This window comes from Budorcas taxicolor, chromosome 25, assembly GCF_023091745.1.
Source record: "Budorcas taxicolor isolate Tak-1 chromosome 25, Takin1.1, whole genome shotgun sequence".
NCBI lineage: Eukaryota > Metazoa > Chordata > Mammalia > Artiodactyla > Bovidae > Budorcas > Budorcas taxicolor.
In genome coordinates this window covers 32,647,248-32,666,047 of record NC_068934.1, presented here as the reverse complement: position 1 = coordinate 32,666,047, position 18,800 = coordinate 32,647,248, and the positions used below count along the sequence as shown (strand labels likewise).

General features: G+C 37.9%; 1 protein-coding gene across 1 annotated transcript in view; it reads left to right on the top strand.

Annotated features, from left to right (window-relative positions):
- ARHGAP32 (Rho GTPase activating protein 32) overlaps positions 1-18,800 on the top strand; it is a 122,523-nt gene that overhangs the window by 59,391 nt on the left and 44,332 nt on the right. The window contains exons 10-11 of the mRNA XM_052662185.1: positions 415-492; positions 12,296-12,377. Of these exons, the coding sequence (XP_052518145.1) occupies positions 415-492; positions 12,296-12,377 (160 nt within the window). The remainder of the gene's footprint in view (positions 1-414; positions 493-12,295; positions 12,378-18,800) is intronic.

Sequence of the window (18,800 nt, the reverse complement as noted above, 5' to 3'; positions counted from 1 at the left end):
GCTCACTGAGTGTATTAATAGAAACTGCTGTTGTTCTAAATATGGTAATTTAAAATTTCCTTTTATAAGTGAATCTGATCACCTTTAGTAGCAGCAGTAACAGTATTTTAACTCTGTGATGATGCCTAGTGTTAAAAAAATCTCACACTGTCAATCAGGCTTTCTGAAGTTACTACACATGTTACTTGGACCACAGTCTTTGTGCTGCTTAACTTTTTGTAAACCTCCCCTTTACAAATGGTTAAGATTATTAAATTCTTTACAGAAAGAAATATTAATGTTTTTCCAGAAATGATGAGCCAGAGAATAAGATACAGTTCAGATTTAAAGTTTTACAGTTTAGATTTAAATTCTAGGCAGACGATTGCTTTACAATTTGATTAAAAACACTTCACTTAAAATGTTTTCTCCTAGGTGGGAGACATTGTTTCTGTTATTGACATGCCCCCCAAAGTGTTAAGCACATGGTGGAGAGGCAAGCATGGATTTCAGGTAGGCAACAAAGAATTTGGTGTGGAAAATTCAAAGAATGTGTTCTCTTTCAATAATATTTCTGTTTACAGTGGTATGCTGGCAGTGGACTTTGTTATCAGAAATTTTGTCTGCAGTGGAAAAAAAAAATGTAGAAGACGTTAGACTTGGGTTTCCTTTTCTAGACTGCTGTGGAAGATCTCCTCTTCTGTCCCACACGGTGGAATAGCTGAAGTGTGAGCAGAGCCACCTGCCTGCTGACGCCTTTTAGATTATCGGGCCTGTAACCACTTTTGATAGTGGTTTAAAATCATGAATCACATATGTTTTCCCTCTAGACTTAAGTCAGTTTGATCAGTGGTTTTTAATGCGTTGTAACTGTTAACGTAAGCAGTGTTTAATAGCAGAGTAACAGCAGAGTCTAAGGCCGTCTCTTTCTTTCTCCTTGTATGCCTAAGCAATTTGAGACCTGACAACAGCATCTCCTAGACTGACTGTCACTAATTTCCACAGGGTAGAAAAGTTTCCTTTTAGCTCTTAAAACTATCACTAGAAGAACATCTAAAAATGCCTTAAAATTGTCTCCTTAGTATATAACTCGTGGGTTTTAGTTGTCTATTTATAAAAATGTTCCTAAAATGCTATGTAGATTAAATGCCCATGCTGTACATTTGGAAATGCTAATGGCTATTATATAAATATAGCTTTATATGCATATAAAAACTATTAGGTTTCTATAACATGTATTTTATGAAAAAAAATTATACATTTAAAACAGGACAGCATGGTGGCTAAGAACATGGGTTCTGGTGCTATATCTCTTGGGTTTTAATCTTGTGTTATTTTCAGCAAGTTGCGTTACTTCTCTATACTTCAGTTTCCCCATTTGTAAAACGGGGATTGTAAGATTGTTGTTAATCTCTTAAGATTATTGAGAAGATTAAATGTGTGAGGATAAAATATGTAAAGTAGCTAGAGCAGACTTGATGCATATTTCTCACTCAATAAATGTTGATTTTTAAATGTAAATAATTCAAACAAAATGTGATTGGATTTACACCTCAATTTGTTATAAAAGCATTCATAACAATTTAATTTGATTAACACCAAATTGATTAACCTTGTATCTTTGTTACCCCACAAATTTTCTCACGTGTATAATTGCAGTCCTACTTCAGCTATGCTGATTTCTTAATTGCTATTAATAATTGTTGCTTCTGATTAAATATAAAACTAAATGGAAAGCTGGTCTTAACCAGCTTTTTATTAAGGGATAAGGGATCAATTCTTCATGTTCATGGAAGTGAGCTATAAATGGTAGGGGCCCAAACAGGATCAAAAAGTAAATTTGGCTTTTAAATGCCAGTTGTGTTTCAGTCTTGCTATTGCTTCCTCTCTTGCAGTCTTAGACCGGTCACTTGCTTTCTTTGGACTGCAGTAGCAGGAGACGAGGGGCTGGGCTTGGCCCGGGGGTAGCTTGAACAGTGGTCTTCCTGGGAATCGAGGCCATTTCGAGCTGCCCACTCTCAGGAGAGAGGGTGGAGGGGAGCAGAGATGTGGGCTGCTGCTTCCCAGGCTGTGGGCCAGCCTTGAGGCGTGCTGCTCTGGCCCCTGAAGGAGAGTGTTCTGGAGATATGTTGTCAGCATGGGGACCCCGTGTCTCCACCACGGGTCTGCTCTACTCGCTGTGTCTCTGATGTGTTATGTGGGCTCCCCTGTTTTTCCCTCAGTCACAGGTATTGCTGTCTCCGGCCAGCAATGACTCGGGACATGACAGGGTGCCGGTGGCGTGCGGAACCCTTCCCCTTAAGTCCAGTGAGCTGATGCTGTGCAGTTGCTGGCTTGGGACTTTATTTTTTATTATTATTTTCAAAATAATTAATAGATTCTTATCATTTAGTACAAACTTACAGAATAATTGACCAGATAATACACCAAGTTTCTTTTTTTTTTTTCCAAGTGTCATATACTATCTATCCCACACACATAGTTTTCCCTATTAACATGTTGCTTTATGTTTTATAATTCACTGAATGGAATTGGCAAAATGTTGATCTTTATTAACCACAAGCTGATGAGCAGAGTTTACCTACAGCGCAGTGTAACCACCGTTTCTAGGAGTGGTCCGAGGAACACCAGGGCCAGAATCACATGGATAAGAGTACAAAGTGTTAGTGTCACATCCTCCGCCACAGCGATGGAAACACGCTTAATGAACCAGTATTTACACGTGATTGTTAACTGTAATCCGTGTTTTCATGAAGACTCACTCTTTGTGATGTCTGTAGTTCTGTGGGTTTTCACAAATGCATAATGACATGGATCATTCGTACAAAGTGATTTCCCTGTGCTGGAAATTTCCTGTGCTCTCACCTATCCATCTTCTCTCCTCCTGATCTCTGACAGGCGCTGATTATTTATTATCTCCATAGTTCTGCCTTTTCCAAAGCATTATATAATTGGAATCATATGGTATAATATGGAGCCTTTTCAAACTGGCTTTCAACCTGCACTTAAGGTTCCTCCAGATCTTTCCATGATTTGACGTTCCTTTTCTATCATTCATTGTTATGAATGTGCCATAATGTTGTTTTTCTATCCACTTATTAAAGTGCATCTTGGTTGCTTCTAGTTTGGGGCATTTATGAATAATATTGCTATATATATCCACATGCATATTTTTGTGTGGATATGTTTTCAGCTCCTTCAGATAAATACCATAGAGTGCACTTGCTGTGTTGTATGGTAAGATCATGCTTAGGTTTGTAAGAAACCACCAAACTGTCTTTTAAAGTGGTTGTGCCATTCTGCCTTCCCACCAGCAACAGTGGTGATGCTGCTCTGCATTCTCATCTACATTTGATGGTTCTCAGTTGGTTTTTTTTTTTTCTTCTTCTTTTTTTCAATCATTCTAATAGGCGTGTGATGATATTTATTGCATTGTTGTCTGAATTTGCAAATAAAGTCAGTCCAAGGAATGGCATTTACTGATACAGAAAAAGGTGTTGTAATGCTGTCTTCATTTATCTGTTACTAATAACTCCTTCTACTCTCTCTTCACCTCTGATTCTCAAACTTATCTTGGTGAGCTTATGATGTGTTGCATAGGGAACATGTCAAAACGTAAAATCCTGTGACATAAACCCCCAGGTTCTGTCTCAGTGGTTGTGGAATAGGATTAAGATACATTCTTATCCTTGTGATTCTGGCCCTGGTGTTCCTTAGACGGCTCTGCTGGAAGCAGTGCTTACTCTGAGCTGTAGCTAAAGTCTGCCAATCAGCTGGTGGTTGATAAAGGTCAACATTTTGCCAAGTTCTAGTCTTTATATTGTTTTAGCGTGGAACATAATTTAGCTGTGGGAACAGAAGGATTAGTTCATCCATGTTTCTAAATTACACTGTGACTGTGTTTCTTTTCTTAAACTTCTAGGAGTAGGAAGTGTGAAATTATATTAACTATAGTAATTTGAAATTCTGAAATCTTTTACTTGTCTTCTAAAGAGTATATTGAGCCTTTTACCTTTGTTTTCTGAGGAGTTTCATCATACAATGTATAGTTCAGAAAGGGAAAAAAAAAAACAAACCTCTGCTTTTTCTTTCTTGTTAAAAATACATGGCCTTTTTGTGTCTGTTTGTGGACTTTGGTTGGAAATGTGAGGTGAGGTGTCTGGAAGGTCTTTTTTTCCCCTTACATAACAGGCATATCACTCATGTAAAGTGTTAATGTCTGAGGATTATTTGTTTAGTGCCGTGTTTCTCAGAATTTTATCTGAGAGCCACAAGTATCAGAATGACCCGAGAAACATGTTAGAACCGTATACAACTGATCTCTGGAGATGGAGGACAGAAATCTGAATTTCATCAGGTTCCTCAGATGATTATTGAGTATAAAATGTGAGAACCACTGACTCAGCCTCCCTGTGTTTATCCTGTGCAGATAGAGAAAGAATTAAAACACTGCTTAGTGAGTGTTCTCCTTTCCCCCAGAAAACCTCCTAAGATGTATTTGGGATGCAGTCAGTCTAATGGGTAAAATACCACTTCGAGGGTGACAGAATCCGATTCAGTCACGTTCTCTCAGTTCTCCGCAAGATAGTCAAGGGTCACTGGATTTATTTTTCTAGTTACCCCAGCCTGTCATGTGAGGGTTTCCATGCCCGAACGGCAGACAAGCAGCTCTTCAGTAATAAGCATCCCCTTACCTCAGGAGTTTAACATGGTTCCAGAAAGCTTACTTTCAGAAAAGCCTTCTTTATCCCACAGGGAAGATGTTTGGAAACCTTGGCTCTTGCAGTAAGTAGTTTAATAGAGGAAGACAATTCACCCACTTATTTATATGAAGACCATCATTTTATGTGCGGAATTCAAAGCTTCACCTTTTCATTACTCAAAATTAAGTAGAGCAAAATATTTCCTTTCCAGTTAAGTAATAGGAAAATTACATAATTTTTCACCTGTAGTATTTACAGGATTTCAAGGGAAGGGGGAGTCAGAGTGTGGTGCTACAAGTCCAAGGCATTGTAACACTTCTTGGTCCTCTTCTGTGTGCTTCCTGTTAACCTTTAACTCTCACACTACAAAGAAGGTACTTTTATTACCTCTCTTACTGACAAAGAAACTAAAGCGAAAGAGGACTAAACTACTGCTCTGTTACTATTTCGCTGTTTAGTGTCACAGCTTAGGTAGAAACTTAGGTATTCTGGGCAAAGAACAGATCATAGTAGTATTGCGGTGAACCAGTAGTGGCTTCTACTTGTCTACATGTGTGAATCACAGATTTCTAAAGTAGAAAAAACGGCAGAGGATCACCTGGTCCTAAACTGTCGCCTTATAATTAAAGAAATCAAAGGAATTCGGAAAGATGGATTTGATTCACAAAGACAGTAAGTCAGTGATATAGCCAGAACATGAGCTTGGTGAGTCCCAATTTTGTGTTTCTCCCCACTTAGGTCACAAAACATATGTAAATTTTCTAAAATTATTTTATTTCTTATTGCTGTCTTTATTTGTCTTACTAGTGCCATTAGCAGCTGCCATTAACGTTTAAAGAGAAACTAGTTTCTAGATAGTCTTTTGTTAATTTATAACATCAGAATATGTCCTACCAAATGACTCTTAAACATTCAGTTTCATGGAAATTACTGAAAAAATGGCTTACAGAAGTAGTTCTTGGCTTCATCAAACCCTACACCCATTTGTATGATAAATAATTTCTAAAATCCTTCCTTAGAATTCAGAAATGAAATTTATAAATGACATAACAAAATACAAACACAATTTCAAAAAAGTCAATATAATTTTTCATATATACTATAAAAGAAATAAAAGTGAATTGCATACTTGAAATACACAGTTGTGTATACTAAGGACAACTTCATGGAAGTCTTGTTACTTCAAATGTAATGTGCAGACCAGTAGCATTAACCTCAATCACAAAATAGAATAAAACTTAACTTGTAATAGCATCAAAACTATGAACTACTTAGGGATATATCAGAAGAAAGATACAAAAGATCTGTGTACTGAAAACTACAAAGCATTTCTGAGATAAAGAATATTTAAAAAACGAGAGATATACACCCTGTGTATAGGTTGGAAGTCTTTATATTGTTAAAATGTCATCTCTTCTCAAATTGATCCCAGTCAAAATCCCAGCAGATTTTTTTGTAGAAATCAATGCACAGATTTAACAATTCACATGGAAATACAAAGGACCTAGAAAAGAACAGCCAAAACAAATCTGAAAAAGAGCAAAGTTGGAGAACTAATACTAATTGATTTGAAGACTTAACTGTAAAACTGCAGTAACAGGAGAGTATGGCATTAGGGGAGAGATGGACAAGTAAATCAACAGGACAGAACAGAGTTAGAAGTAGACCTACACATTCATGGATGCTTGTTTTCAACAGAGGTTCAATGTCCGTTCAGTGAAGAAAACATGATCTGTTTTACAAGTGATGTTGGGACAGTTGAATATCCATCAATTCAGTTCAGTCACTCACTTGTGTCCGACTCTTTGTGACCCCATGAATCACAGCACGCCAGGCCTCCCTGTCCATCACCAACTCCTGGAGTTCACTCAAACTCATGTCCATCAAGTCGGTGATGCCATCCAGCCATTTCATCCTCTGTCGTCCCCTTCCCCTCCTGCCCCCAATCCCTCCTAGCATCAGAGTCTTTTCCAATGAGTCAACTCTTCACATGAGGTGGCCAAAGTATTGGAGTTTCAGCTTCAGCATCAGTCCTTCCAATGAACACCCAGGACTGATCTCCTTTAGGATGGACTGGTTGGATCTCCTTGCAGTCCAAGGGACTCTCAAGAGTCTTCTCCAACACCACAGTTCAAAAACATCAATTCTTCAGTGCTCAGCTTTATCCATATGCCTTCATAAACCCTTTTATTTATTTCTTGTGCCATCTGCATGTATTAACACAAAATAGGTCATGTACCCAAAATGTGAATCTTAAACTAAAAAGCTTCTGAAAGAAAACATAGGAGAAACTTTTGTGACTTTGGATTCAGCAAAGATTTCTTACATGTATTATCAGAACAATTCATAAAATAATAAATTTCATCAAAATTTAACACTGCTGCTCTTTGAAAGGCGTTATTTTTAAGACAATAAAAAGACACATTACAAATTGGGAAAAAATATTTGCAGTGATTATATCTGATCAAGTACTTCTATCCACAACATATAAAGAACTCTCAAAATTCAACATGAAAACAGAACCCAATTAAAAAAAAATAGCAAATATGGGAACAATTAACAAAGATACATGACAAATAAACCTGTCAAGAGATGTTTAACTGCAGTGATCATTAGAGAAATGCAATTAAAATAACAATGAGGGCTTGCTATATACTTATTAGAGCGGCAAGGATATGGAGGAATTGGAACACTGACACAGTTGGGGGCAATGTAAGATTCTCCAACCAATTGGAAAACAGTTTGTCAGTGTTTTAAACATATACCGATGGCAAGATCCAGCCATTCCACTCCTAGGTGTTTATCCAAGAGAACAGAAGGTCTGCCTTCATACAGAAACTTACATATGACAGTTCGTAACAACTATATACGTAATGGCCCCAAGCTGGAAGCAACCCTTTTATCTCATCAGCAAGAAATCAATGAATAAACAAACGGTAGCGTTTACACAATAGAATATTACTAAGGAATAGAAAGGAAGAATTAGTGATAAATACAGCAACATGATGATCCTGAAAATAATTACGCTGAATGAAAGAAAACCAACAACACAGAGTACATTCTGCATGACTCGATTCATATAAACGTGTAGGAACTGCAGAGTGATGTGTAGTGGTAGAAACTTCGTTGTCTGTTGAGCAGGGGTAAGGGCTGCTAGGGAGAGGGAGAAATTACAGAGTTACAAGGAAACTCTGGGGGTTGATAAATGTATTCATAATTTTGAGTGTGGATACAGTTTTATGGGTGTCAACTCATCAAAATGTACATTTTAAATGTGCACAGCTTGTTTGTCAGTTATACCTCAGTAAAAGTGGGAAAGAACTGCAGAAGCATCTGTCTTAACTTTTCTTGTGTCTAATCCTATGACAGTTTCCATCTCTTCTGCCTCTGTGTCTCTTACATCCATATACTCTTCTTTCTTCTTCATGCCAAACTGACTCAGGGGAAAACTACCAGACTGAAGGTTCTCGCGCCCTCCTTTAAGCCCCTCCCTCAGCCTTGTCTTTTTCTTTTCTTTTTTCTTTTTCTGTTATTATATTTTTATTAGCTACTCCTCTACCCTTGTGGATGCTGTATGCTCATCTTTTCTTTTCCTTCCCTCCTCTTCCTAGAGTGGAAATTCATCTTGACTCCTGCCAAATACACTGAATTCCTCTTACCTTTCTCAGCCATTTAAATTAGAGCTTTAGAAAATACTGCTTTTACAGAAAGAATAATACAGGAAACAGAATGATATAATTCACAGATCATATTGTTAGAATTCCAGTCATTTTTAACATGGAACATTTTGAGTTTATTAGAATTAATTTATATTTGGTAAAATATTGGCTTGAGTATGCACTATGTTTTGTCAGACTTCTTCATTGTGACCCATCCTTCTTGGATGGCTCTGCATGGCATGGTTAATAGCTTCATTGAGTTATACAAGTCCCTATGCCATGACGAGACTGTGATCTGTGAAGTGGCAGAAAATTTAAAATGTTCATTAACTGTAATTTTAGAGTTAGTTATGTGTATATTTTCAATGAAACACAGTTCCTTTTTTTTATGGTTGAAATTTTATAATAAGAAAATAGAATCTATTACTTTTCACAAGTACACAGAATTAGACAGTCAAGATAACTGTCTTAAAAGAGCTACAGTTAGAAGTGCTTTTGGCTTCAAGAAACAAAAGCAAACAGAAAAAGTATCATTGCTGCAGTTGAGTCAGCAGCTTAATGAAACTAGGCAGAATTATCTAAGCTTCTCTTGGCCTTTTTTTAGGGTCAGATGATTGTTACTGCTGATCCATTCCCAAAACCTGGTACACAGCAGAAGGAAGAGACAGGATAGTGACACATTTCCACATGTGCCATGGCTATACCCTGAATGCAAGGAATCTGGAAAACTGAGTATTTAGTTCAGCTAGCATTTAGTAATATTGCACTTAATACTGAAGGGAGATAGGCGAGCAGGGATGGATGGGAATTAGAGAACCTCCCATGGACCTACCTCTGCATAATACACAGCAGCTTTTCCCCCATATACCTGGACCTAATGCCTTGAGACATTTAAAAGGTGAAAGTGTAGGCACCCCACTCCAGTACTCTTGCCTGGAAAATCCCATCAATGGAGGAGCCTGGTGGGCTACAGTCCATGGGGTTGCTAAGAGTCGGACACAACTGAGCAATTTCACTCTCACTTTTCACTTTCATGCATTGGAGGAGGAAATGGCAACCCACTCCAGTGTTCTTGCTTTGAGAATCCCAGGGACGAGGGAGCCTGGTGGGCTGCCATCTATGGGGTTGCACAGAGTCGGACATGACTGAAGCGACTTAGCAGACTTAACAGAACTAGTATGTACCAATTTGATACAGTTCCTTAAAGAAGATCATTAAGCTTTGTTGAGTCTTACGAAGAAATAATGGCAAGCTATTTTTATTTGCTGACAGATATTTGAGTTTAGAAACTAGGCTAGGTGCTTTTATACAGATTATTCAGGTAGCTAATGATGTCCCATTTTTATGAATTAAGAAACAGATGTTAAGCAATTTGCTGTAGATCACAGAGCTTAGGAAATGAGTGATCTTTTCTCTGTAGCGAATTGCAGAAAATGTATATAAATGGAAATGAATTAGAATTTTATAGAAAGAATGATATTTGATAGTGAGGAAACTTAGGTACCTATAGGCAAAAGGTCAGTCAGTCAGTTCAGTTGCTCAGTCGTGTCCAACTCTTTGCGACCCCATGAATCCCAGTACACCAGGCCTCCCTGTCCATCACCAACTCCCAGAGTTCACTCCAACTCATGTCCATCGAGTCCGTGATGCTATCCAGCCATCTCATCCTCTGTCGTCCCCTTCTCCTTCTGCCCCCAATCCCTCCCAGCATCAGTCTTTTCCATTGAGTCAACTCTTCGCATGAGGTGGCCAAAGTACTGGAGTTTCAGCTTCAGCATCAGTCCTTCCAAAGAACACCCAGGACTGATCTCCTTTAGGATGGACTGGTTGGCTCTCCTTGCAGTCCAAGGGACTCTCAAGAGTCTTCTCCAACACCACAGTTCAAAAGCATCAATTCTTCAGCACTCAGCTTTCTTCACAGGCCAACTCTCACATCCATACATGACCACTGGAAAAACCATAGCCTTGACTAGACAGACCTTTGTTGGCAAAGTAATGCCTCTGCTTTTAAATATGCTATCTAGGTTGGTCATAACTTTCCTTCCAGGGAGTACACGTCTTTTAATTTCAGGCAAAAGGTAGTAGGTATTGTATGTCACATCCATGCATTGGAGGAGCCGCAACCCTCTAGGTCTTCTAGTGGCCAACATACTAGGATGATAAAGAATAGATAATGTTGCACAAGTGCTTACTACATTCGTTTTGCTTATACTCATCTGTTTAATCCTCGTAACAAACGTTATGAGTTAGACACGATATCATTATGTTTAGAGGAAGAAACTGAAACATGGACCCTAAGTTATAAACCCAGCCTAGTAAGTGGCAGGCCTAGAATAGAACCGAGGCCCTCTTAATCCTAGGGCTAGGTGCATGCTCAGTTGCTTAAGTCATGTCCAACTCCTTGTGACCCCATGGACTGTATCCCACCAGGCTTCTCTGTCCATGGGATTCTCCAGGCAAGAATACTGCAGTGGGTTGCCATGCCCTCCTCCAGGGGATCTTTCTGACCCAGGAATTGAACCCATATCTCCTGCATTGCAGGTGGATTCTTTACCCACTGAGCCACCTGGGAAGCCCCAATCCTGGGGCTACACTTAACCACAAGTGATTCTCTTAGAAGTGATTTGTGTAAGAGAGCATGAGAAGGATTTTTCAAGTTGATTCTCATCTGGTTCTAACCAATCTTGGAAGAATTTCTACTTGTTGATTAGTTAAATAGGAAGTTGAGTAAAATATGGTATAGAATTTCACCAATAAAACAAATACAGCATCGTTTTAGAAAGCGTGCATATACGAACTTTAAGATCCAAATTCAAATCTTTCAAACAAGCTGATAGTTTATTAATAAGCCCTTTTCAACTCATGATAACTGGTTACATCTTCATAATTTTAAGAGCTAACGTAGAATATCGATCAAGAAATTGAAGTAAGAATGCAGCAAATTAGTATGTGAAACACTCCCACGCAGATGAAAATTATACAGCTCAGACCTTCACGATGAGTCAGACTCTTGGAAGGCTGTTCCTTTCTTCCCCAGAGTCTGTCAACAGAGGGATGTACAAAGTGATGTAGTTTTCTTGTTTCAGCTTTAACATCTGCTGCTTGGCAGCCCAATCATATTCCTATCTAAGAAAACATCTATAAATATTGGTAAAAATTTCCTTTTTACTTTTGTTTCCCGGATCTTCGTATCTGTATTCATTCTGCTGGCTGTGCAGTATCTCTGGGTGATCTGGAGCTCAGTATTTTTCTAGCACAGCTCCTTGGGGGTCTTCCTCATACCACAAGCAATTTGCTACCAGGTCAATTTGGTGTGCTTTTTCAAAGCTGAGATTGGTTGTTTTCTTCTCTTGCTTCCTCACTTATCCACACACTTCTGACTCTTTACCAAGAATGAATACCAGGATTTTAAGTGAGCAGTCATTTCGTCAGGTTACTTTAGTCTTGTCATTTTTCACAGAACCGATGAGATAATGAAGAAAAAAATACACAAAAAAGTTAAATGTGGTTTAGTATTGCTTTAAAAAAAATCATAGAGAAGTCAGTAAATAATGAAAGTGGGCAGTAGAAGTGTTCACACAACTGGATTGAAATTTCAGCAAAGTAAATTATTTTACTTGCCATGCATACCAAATTATACCTCTTGCCATGCATAGCTTGGTATCAGACTAAATATTTCAATTGGAGTAAAAGAAGTTTGGGAAATTAAAAGCTAAAACTAGAAAAGAAGACTTAGACTTTTAGGCAAATAAAACACATGACTCTGTATACTCATAGCAACAGATTGTTTTATTATTTGTTTGTATAATTGGCATCATCAGTGATTTAGAGTCTTGGGATAGCAGAATCGCTGGGAGGGGCTGTGGAGCACATTACTGGAATTGAATTGGCAATGCTCACACACTGGTCTGTTCCCTGGTTTAGAATCCTCTCTTTGCTGCCTTTCTTCTTTAGGTGGGACTCTTCCCTGGACACTGTGTTGAGTTAATTAATCAGAAAGTTCCCCAGTCAGTGACCAACTCAGTGCCAAAACCAGGTGAGTACTCTTTCTCTATAGCGTGGTTATTTACCCACTGCTTAAAGATCCAGATTTTCTCTTCCAGTCAGGCACGCAGCTTGTTTAGCTGTTGTGTTCATTGTCGTAATATGCATTCTTAATTTTAATGTGGTTTTTGATTTTTAGTGTATTCTTTTTTCTCTGTTGATCATTTCACAAAGGTTTACATGCATTCAAAATGTTAGGCAGTTTTAAGAACTGTTTGCTCCATTAAGCTTTGTCATTATTTGCTTTTGCAATTATATAGTAGGAATGTAGCTAATTAATGAGCAAAATGATAAAAGAAAATGTCAGGTTTAAGGACCTGACATGGAGATAATATGATTAGCTGAAAATTAATAAATGAAGGGAATGTACATCTTATCAGTGCCTGTGAACATCCAAACTATTTTAAACAGCATTTCTTATTACTTATATAATATATTTACAGTGCTGCATAAGTGTGTGGAATATTGTACAGATATGTAAAGCAATGTGTTACAGGGAGTAAAAATCAAAACAGTGGAAACTTCTGTTTTTATTGGGGTGACTTAATCTGGACGAATTTTACAGAATACTTCATCAGGAACTTTTTAACGTGATGTAAATTTTCAGAAAGAAAATAAAAACAAAGAATAAAGATTTTAGAAGGAGGAGGAAGTGATCAAATGGATTTCTCCTTCTGCCCTACTCTCCCCTCATCCTAGGATTCTCAGTCTCTTTTCAAGGCATTTTTATCCTCTATTAAATCCCCCTTCTTTGGGCAAGCTTGTTAAGCATAAAACAACTTTGTCAGAGAGAACTTACTTATTCGTTAGTGGTTGTGTTGGCTGTAGTTTTCTTTTCTTTTTGAAATGTCGCATCAGTGACTTAAAAAAGAAATCCTGTGCCCACAAGCAGACCCTGCTCCTCCTCTCTCTTGCCCTAGCTCTACTAAGCAACTGCCAATCTACTTTTTGTCTCTAGAGTTCTCTGAGCTAGACCTTTCACACAAATGAAATACAATACAGTATGTAGTCTTGTTGTAACTGGCTTCCTTCATTTAGCATAATGTTTTCAAGGTTCATCCATATATCAGTGCTTTATTCTCTCTTATGGCTAAATAGTAGTGCATTGTATGGATATACAGTATTTATTTTATCCATTCACTTTGGGTTTCCATTTTGGGTTATTATGAATAATGCAATAATTAGTGTACAAGTTTTGGTATAGATATATGTTTTCATTTCTTGAGTATGTATGTAGCAGTAGAATTGCTGGGTCATATGATAACTGTATGTTCAACCTTTGGAGGAACCGCCAAACTGGTTTACCTTTGTAAACCAGCTGCACTGTTTTATACTTCCACCAGCAGCATATATGAGAATTCAAATTGTTCTATTTCCTTGTTACTGTATTTTTGGTTATTGTTGTCTTAGTGGGTATTAAGTGATACATCTTTATGGTTTTGATATGCATTTCCCTGATGGCTAATAATGTTGAACATCTTTTTATGTGTTTACTTATTACCCATTGGTGTATCTTTGGAGAAATGTTCAGACCTTTGTCTATTTTTTAATTTGGTTGTCTTTTTACCATTGGGTCATGTTATACATTCCACATACAAGTCCTTTATCAGATAATGTGATTTGCAGACATACATTTCCTCAAATTCTGTGTTTTGTCTTTCATTTTCTTGATGACATCTGTTGAAGCATAAATATTTTTAATTTTGATGAAGTTCAATTTATTTTTTTTCTTTTCTCACTTATGCTTTTGATGTTTATCTAAGAAGGCATTGTTTAGCCCCAGGTCAATATTTACTTCTGTATTTTCTTCTAAGAAGTTTATAGTTTTAGATCTTCCTTTTTAGCCTACTACCCATTTTGAGTTAATTTTTGTGTATGTTTTTGAGGTCCAAGTCCATTGGATATCCAGTTATCCAAGCATGATTTGTTGAAAAGGTTATTTCTTCCCTATTTAATTGACTTGACTCCCTTGTAGAAACTCAGTTGACCTTAGATGCATGAATTTATTTGTAGATTTTCAGTTCTGTTCCATTGATCTATATGTCTGTTCGTATTCCAATACCACCCTGTCTTGATTACCATTGCTTAGAGTAAATTTTGCAGTTGGGAGGTCCTCCTACTTTATTCTTTTTCAGGATTGATTTGGTTTTTCCAGGTGCCTTTCAATTCCACATGAATTTTAGAATCATCTTGTTAGTTCTAAAAGAAGATGGTTGGAATTCTGATGGGGATTTATTGAATCTACATATCAATTTGGAAAGTATTACCTTCTGGCCAGTATTTAAGTCTTTCAGTCCTTGAACATGAGATTATTTTCCCATTTGATTAGATCTTTCACGTCATTCAACTTTTGTAGTTTTTTTTTTTTTTAAGTTTTGAATATCTGTTGTTAAATTTATTTTTATTCTTTGGATGCTTTTGTAAATAGAGTTGTTTTCTTAGTTTCATTTTCTTATCGTTCATTGCAAATGCATAGAAATACAATTAATTTTGTATCTTAATCTTGTATCCTGAGACTTGAAATGTTTATGAGTTCTGATAGGTTGTTAGTAGATTTCTTGGTATATTCTATATATAAGATCATGTCATTTGTGAATAGACATGTTTACTTCTTCCTTTCCAATCTGGATGTTTTTTATGTCTTACTCTTGCCCAGTTGCCCTGGATGTGTTACAGTGTTGAAGTTTTGAGAATAGGCATCCTTGTCTTACTTTCGATCTTTTAGGAGAAGTCATCTAATTGTTTGTTGTTGTGTAAAAACTTTTAACTGTGTGGTTTTCATAGATGCCCTTTGTCAAGTTGACAAAGTACCCTTCAATTCCTGGTTTGTTGGATGATTTTATCACAAAAGGGTGTTGGTTTTGTCAGAAATCTTTTTTAATGTAATTTTTATTTTTGGCTGTGCTGGGCCTTCGTTGCAGCGTGTGCTCTTCTCTCGTTGTGGCGTGTGGGCTCCTTGCTGCGGCGGCTTCTCTAGTTTTTGCAGCATGGGCTGTGGGGCGTGCGGGCTTCAGTAGTTGCAGCTCCCAGGCTCTAGAGCACAGGCTCCATAGCTGTGGCGCATGGGCTTAGTGGCTCCATGGCCTGTGGGGTCTTCCCAGACTAGGGGTCGAACCCATGTCTCTGGCATTGGCAGGTGGACTCTTCACCGCTGAGCCACCAGGGAAGCCCTGGCTGATACTTTTTATCCATCTGAGATGATCATGAGTTTTTGTGGTCACTGCTTTAAAGTTACCAAAATTCTACATCAAAAATTTACTGTTATTTCTTGTATATTATTTTCATGTATTTCTGCTATCTAAACTATATAACTTTTATTGATTATAAAGTCTTATTTTGATCGTGTTACCTCAGATATACTGTAAACTGTTTTTAAAAATTAGCTTAATATTGGTATTATATCAAATACTTTCTCATGTTCTGAATATGAAAGTGAATTTCTAGTAGTGATAACCTCCAGCGCTTTTAAAACTTGAGAAAGTTAATCAGTTATTGACAGTTCTGGAAAATGGGTTTCTGTGAATAGACCTGTATGGCGTTGTTAATTCTAAATTAGTAGTGATGTATAATGACAGCACACCTTCAAAAGCTAATATTTAACTCTGATGGGCAACATTGCAGGGTTGGCATAGGGAAATGTGCATTCTTAATACATTTTGAAAAGGATAATGTGAGTTCTATCAGCCTCAGGCTTGTTTCACACTTTAAAACTGTCTTTGCCTTCAGTACAAATAGCTTGAATGTTCTATTTATTTTTAACATTGCCATCTGTCACTGTGAGATACCAGGTCTGAAAGATAGAGCTATAGTTTGAGACTGCAACTTAAAGCTCCCTGTATTATTGCACAACAAGGGCAGTAAGGAAAATTTTCCCTTTGGAACTCTTAATGTTCTCAGTATGACCAATTATTTGTGTCTGTAAAAATAAAGTTAATGAATCACCATGTCCTGACCAAGTTAGCACGTATCCATGGTACCTTAAGGAAAAGGGCGTGTGTGGGGTGGGAGGTGGGGAGGAGAGTTAAGAGGAAGAAAGGTAAACGCTTGTTCCAAAGAAACTGGCGTTTGTTCCGTCCCCGCAGGTTCTGCTTTGACAGCTGATGAAGCTGAGGTGAGTGGGAGGAAGAGGAAGGAAGCGCATGAGGACTTCTGTGTGTGTCTCCTGCTTGGCATTTACTGAGCAGTTATTTACTGATGTCTTTCTTCAAGTTTTCAGTCTTCTCAGCTGTTGCCTCCGCAGATGTTTCTTTTGCACACTTCTCTCCCCCTCCACCCCTTCCACATGTCACTCACCTCTCTGATGTTGGCTCACTGTCCTCTCTCCAGCTCACGTGCTTTCTGCTGACCTTTTCTCTCTGTGCAGCCTCTCTTAAGCCCATCTAATGAATTCTGCAGTTCTCATAGCAGGTGTTTCCTTTCTAGGGTCAACACTTGGTCTTTATTAATTTCCATGGTTGAATCCCCCATCTTCCCATCTTATCCACCTTTTCTTCCAGAAAGAAAGAAAGAGCGAGTTTGGGGAGGGAAGGAGTAGGCAGAAGGTTGCGAAAGAGTGAAGAGAAAAGAAAAGAAAAGCTTACTTTATGGGCATGAGCTTCTAAAAATGGAGGACTAGAGAATTTAGACAAACCTCCCCTCTGAAAACAGAAAATCTGGACAGAAATGTAAAAATATAATATGGTCTCTTTGAAGCATTGGAGAGTTAATAAGGTCCTGAGCAGTTACTGAGCTAAGATGAAGCAGAAGAGGGAAATCCAGAGAAGTGACCCAGTGTGGGGGGACCTGAGCCCTCAGGGTATCAATTGATGGAGCAGAGAAAGTCCTGGTGCTCTCAGAACAACGCAGGAAGCCAATAGGGCCAAGTTGTTGATGATGCGCCAAGCTTTAAGTTAGGAGTTGTGTTGAAATTGACAACTGATTCTAAATTGAATGGAAATGCAGAGCCCAAAATACCTAAGACAATGTTGAACAAAATAGTGGAAACTTATAGATATCAAGACTTACTATTAAAGCTTCACTGATTAAGATACTGAGGTTGATACAAGGATAGACAAATAGAATGGCGGTAAAGAACAGAGTCCAGGAACAAACCTGTGGACATACATTAATAGATCCTTGATTTATGCATTGTAGAGCATTGTGAAAAGGACAGTCATTTAAGTAAATGGTGCTAGCTCTTGAAAATTATAGATCTGTATGTGAAAGGTGAAACAGCAAAGCTTCTGGAAGAGAATACAGTAGAATATCATCATGGGCTATTTTCATGATCTTGAAGTGAAGAAGTGAAGTGAAGTGAATGTCCAACTCTTTGCAACCCCATGGACTATAGCCTGCCAGGCTCCTCCATCCATGGGATTTTCCAGGCAAGAATACTGGAGTGGGTTGCCATTTCCTTCTCCATCATGATCTTGGGTTATACATAAAGCAGTAATCCTAACTGAAAAGCTTAATTATTAAACTTAAAGTTCAGAAAGTAAATTGCAATATACTATTAAGATAGTGAAAAGGGCAAATCACAAAGTGATAAAGATATTTGCAGCACACTTATCTGACCAAGGTCACATAACAAAAGTATGTAAAGAATCAGAAAAGGAGAGATAAACTGATTTTTTTTTAATTGCATGAAAACTTGAACAACAGATATCAAAATGCTGAATAAGCATAGCACAAGTTGTTCCACATCATGAGTCTTTAGGGAAATGCAAATCAAAACTTTATTAACTCATGAAAACACACTCACAAGAATGCTTAAAATTTAAGAGTAGCAATACCCAAAGTTGGCAAGGGTGTAAATCACTGAGAATTCCCATGTACTGCAGGGTAGCGTGATGTGGGACAAGCAGTGTTGGCACTGCCTACTAAGCTGTACACATATATATCTTGTGGCCCAGCAGCTCCACTCTTAGGTGTGTATGTAGTGTGTTCATAGCAACCTTATTCCTAATTGTCAAAAAACTAAAGAATTTCAAAGGTATATCCACAGTGGGATAGATAAATAAAGGCGTGCTCATTCAGTAGATTCCTCCACTGAAAATGAAATGAGTCATGGCTATGTGCAACTACATGGATGAGTCCCACACAAATATTGAGGGAAAGAAGCCTGATTTACCTACATACTTACACTGTATAATCCCATATATGTAAGGAGAGAGTTCAAAGTCATAGAGTTCAGGGCTGAGTTGTGTGGTGATAAACTTCAGGCAGTGGTACTTCTGGAGAGGAGAGTGAGCAGGTGGGTAGGAGGGAGGACCTGGAAGTGCTCGTAATGCTCTCTTGGCCCAGGTGGTGATTATACAGAAGTGTGATGACATAGAGCATCTTTTCATGTGTTTGTTGGAGAAATGTCTATTCTAGTCCTTTGTCAATTTTTAATTGGTTGCTTCATGTTTTTTAACTATACCTCCTATCCAGGTAA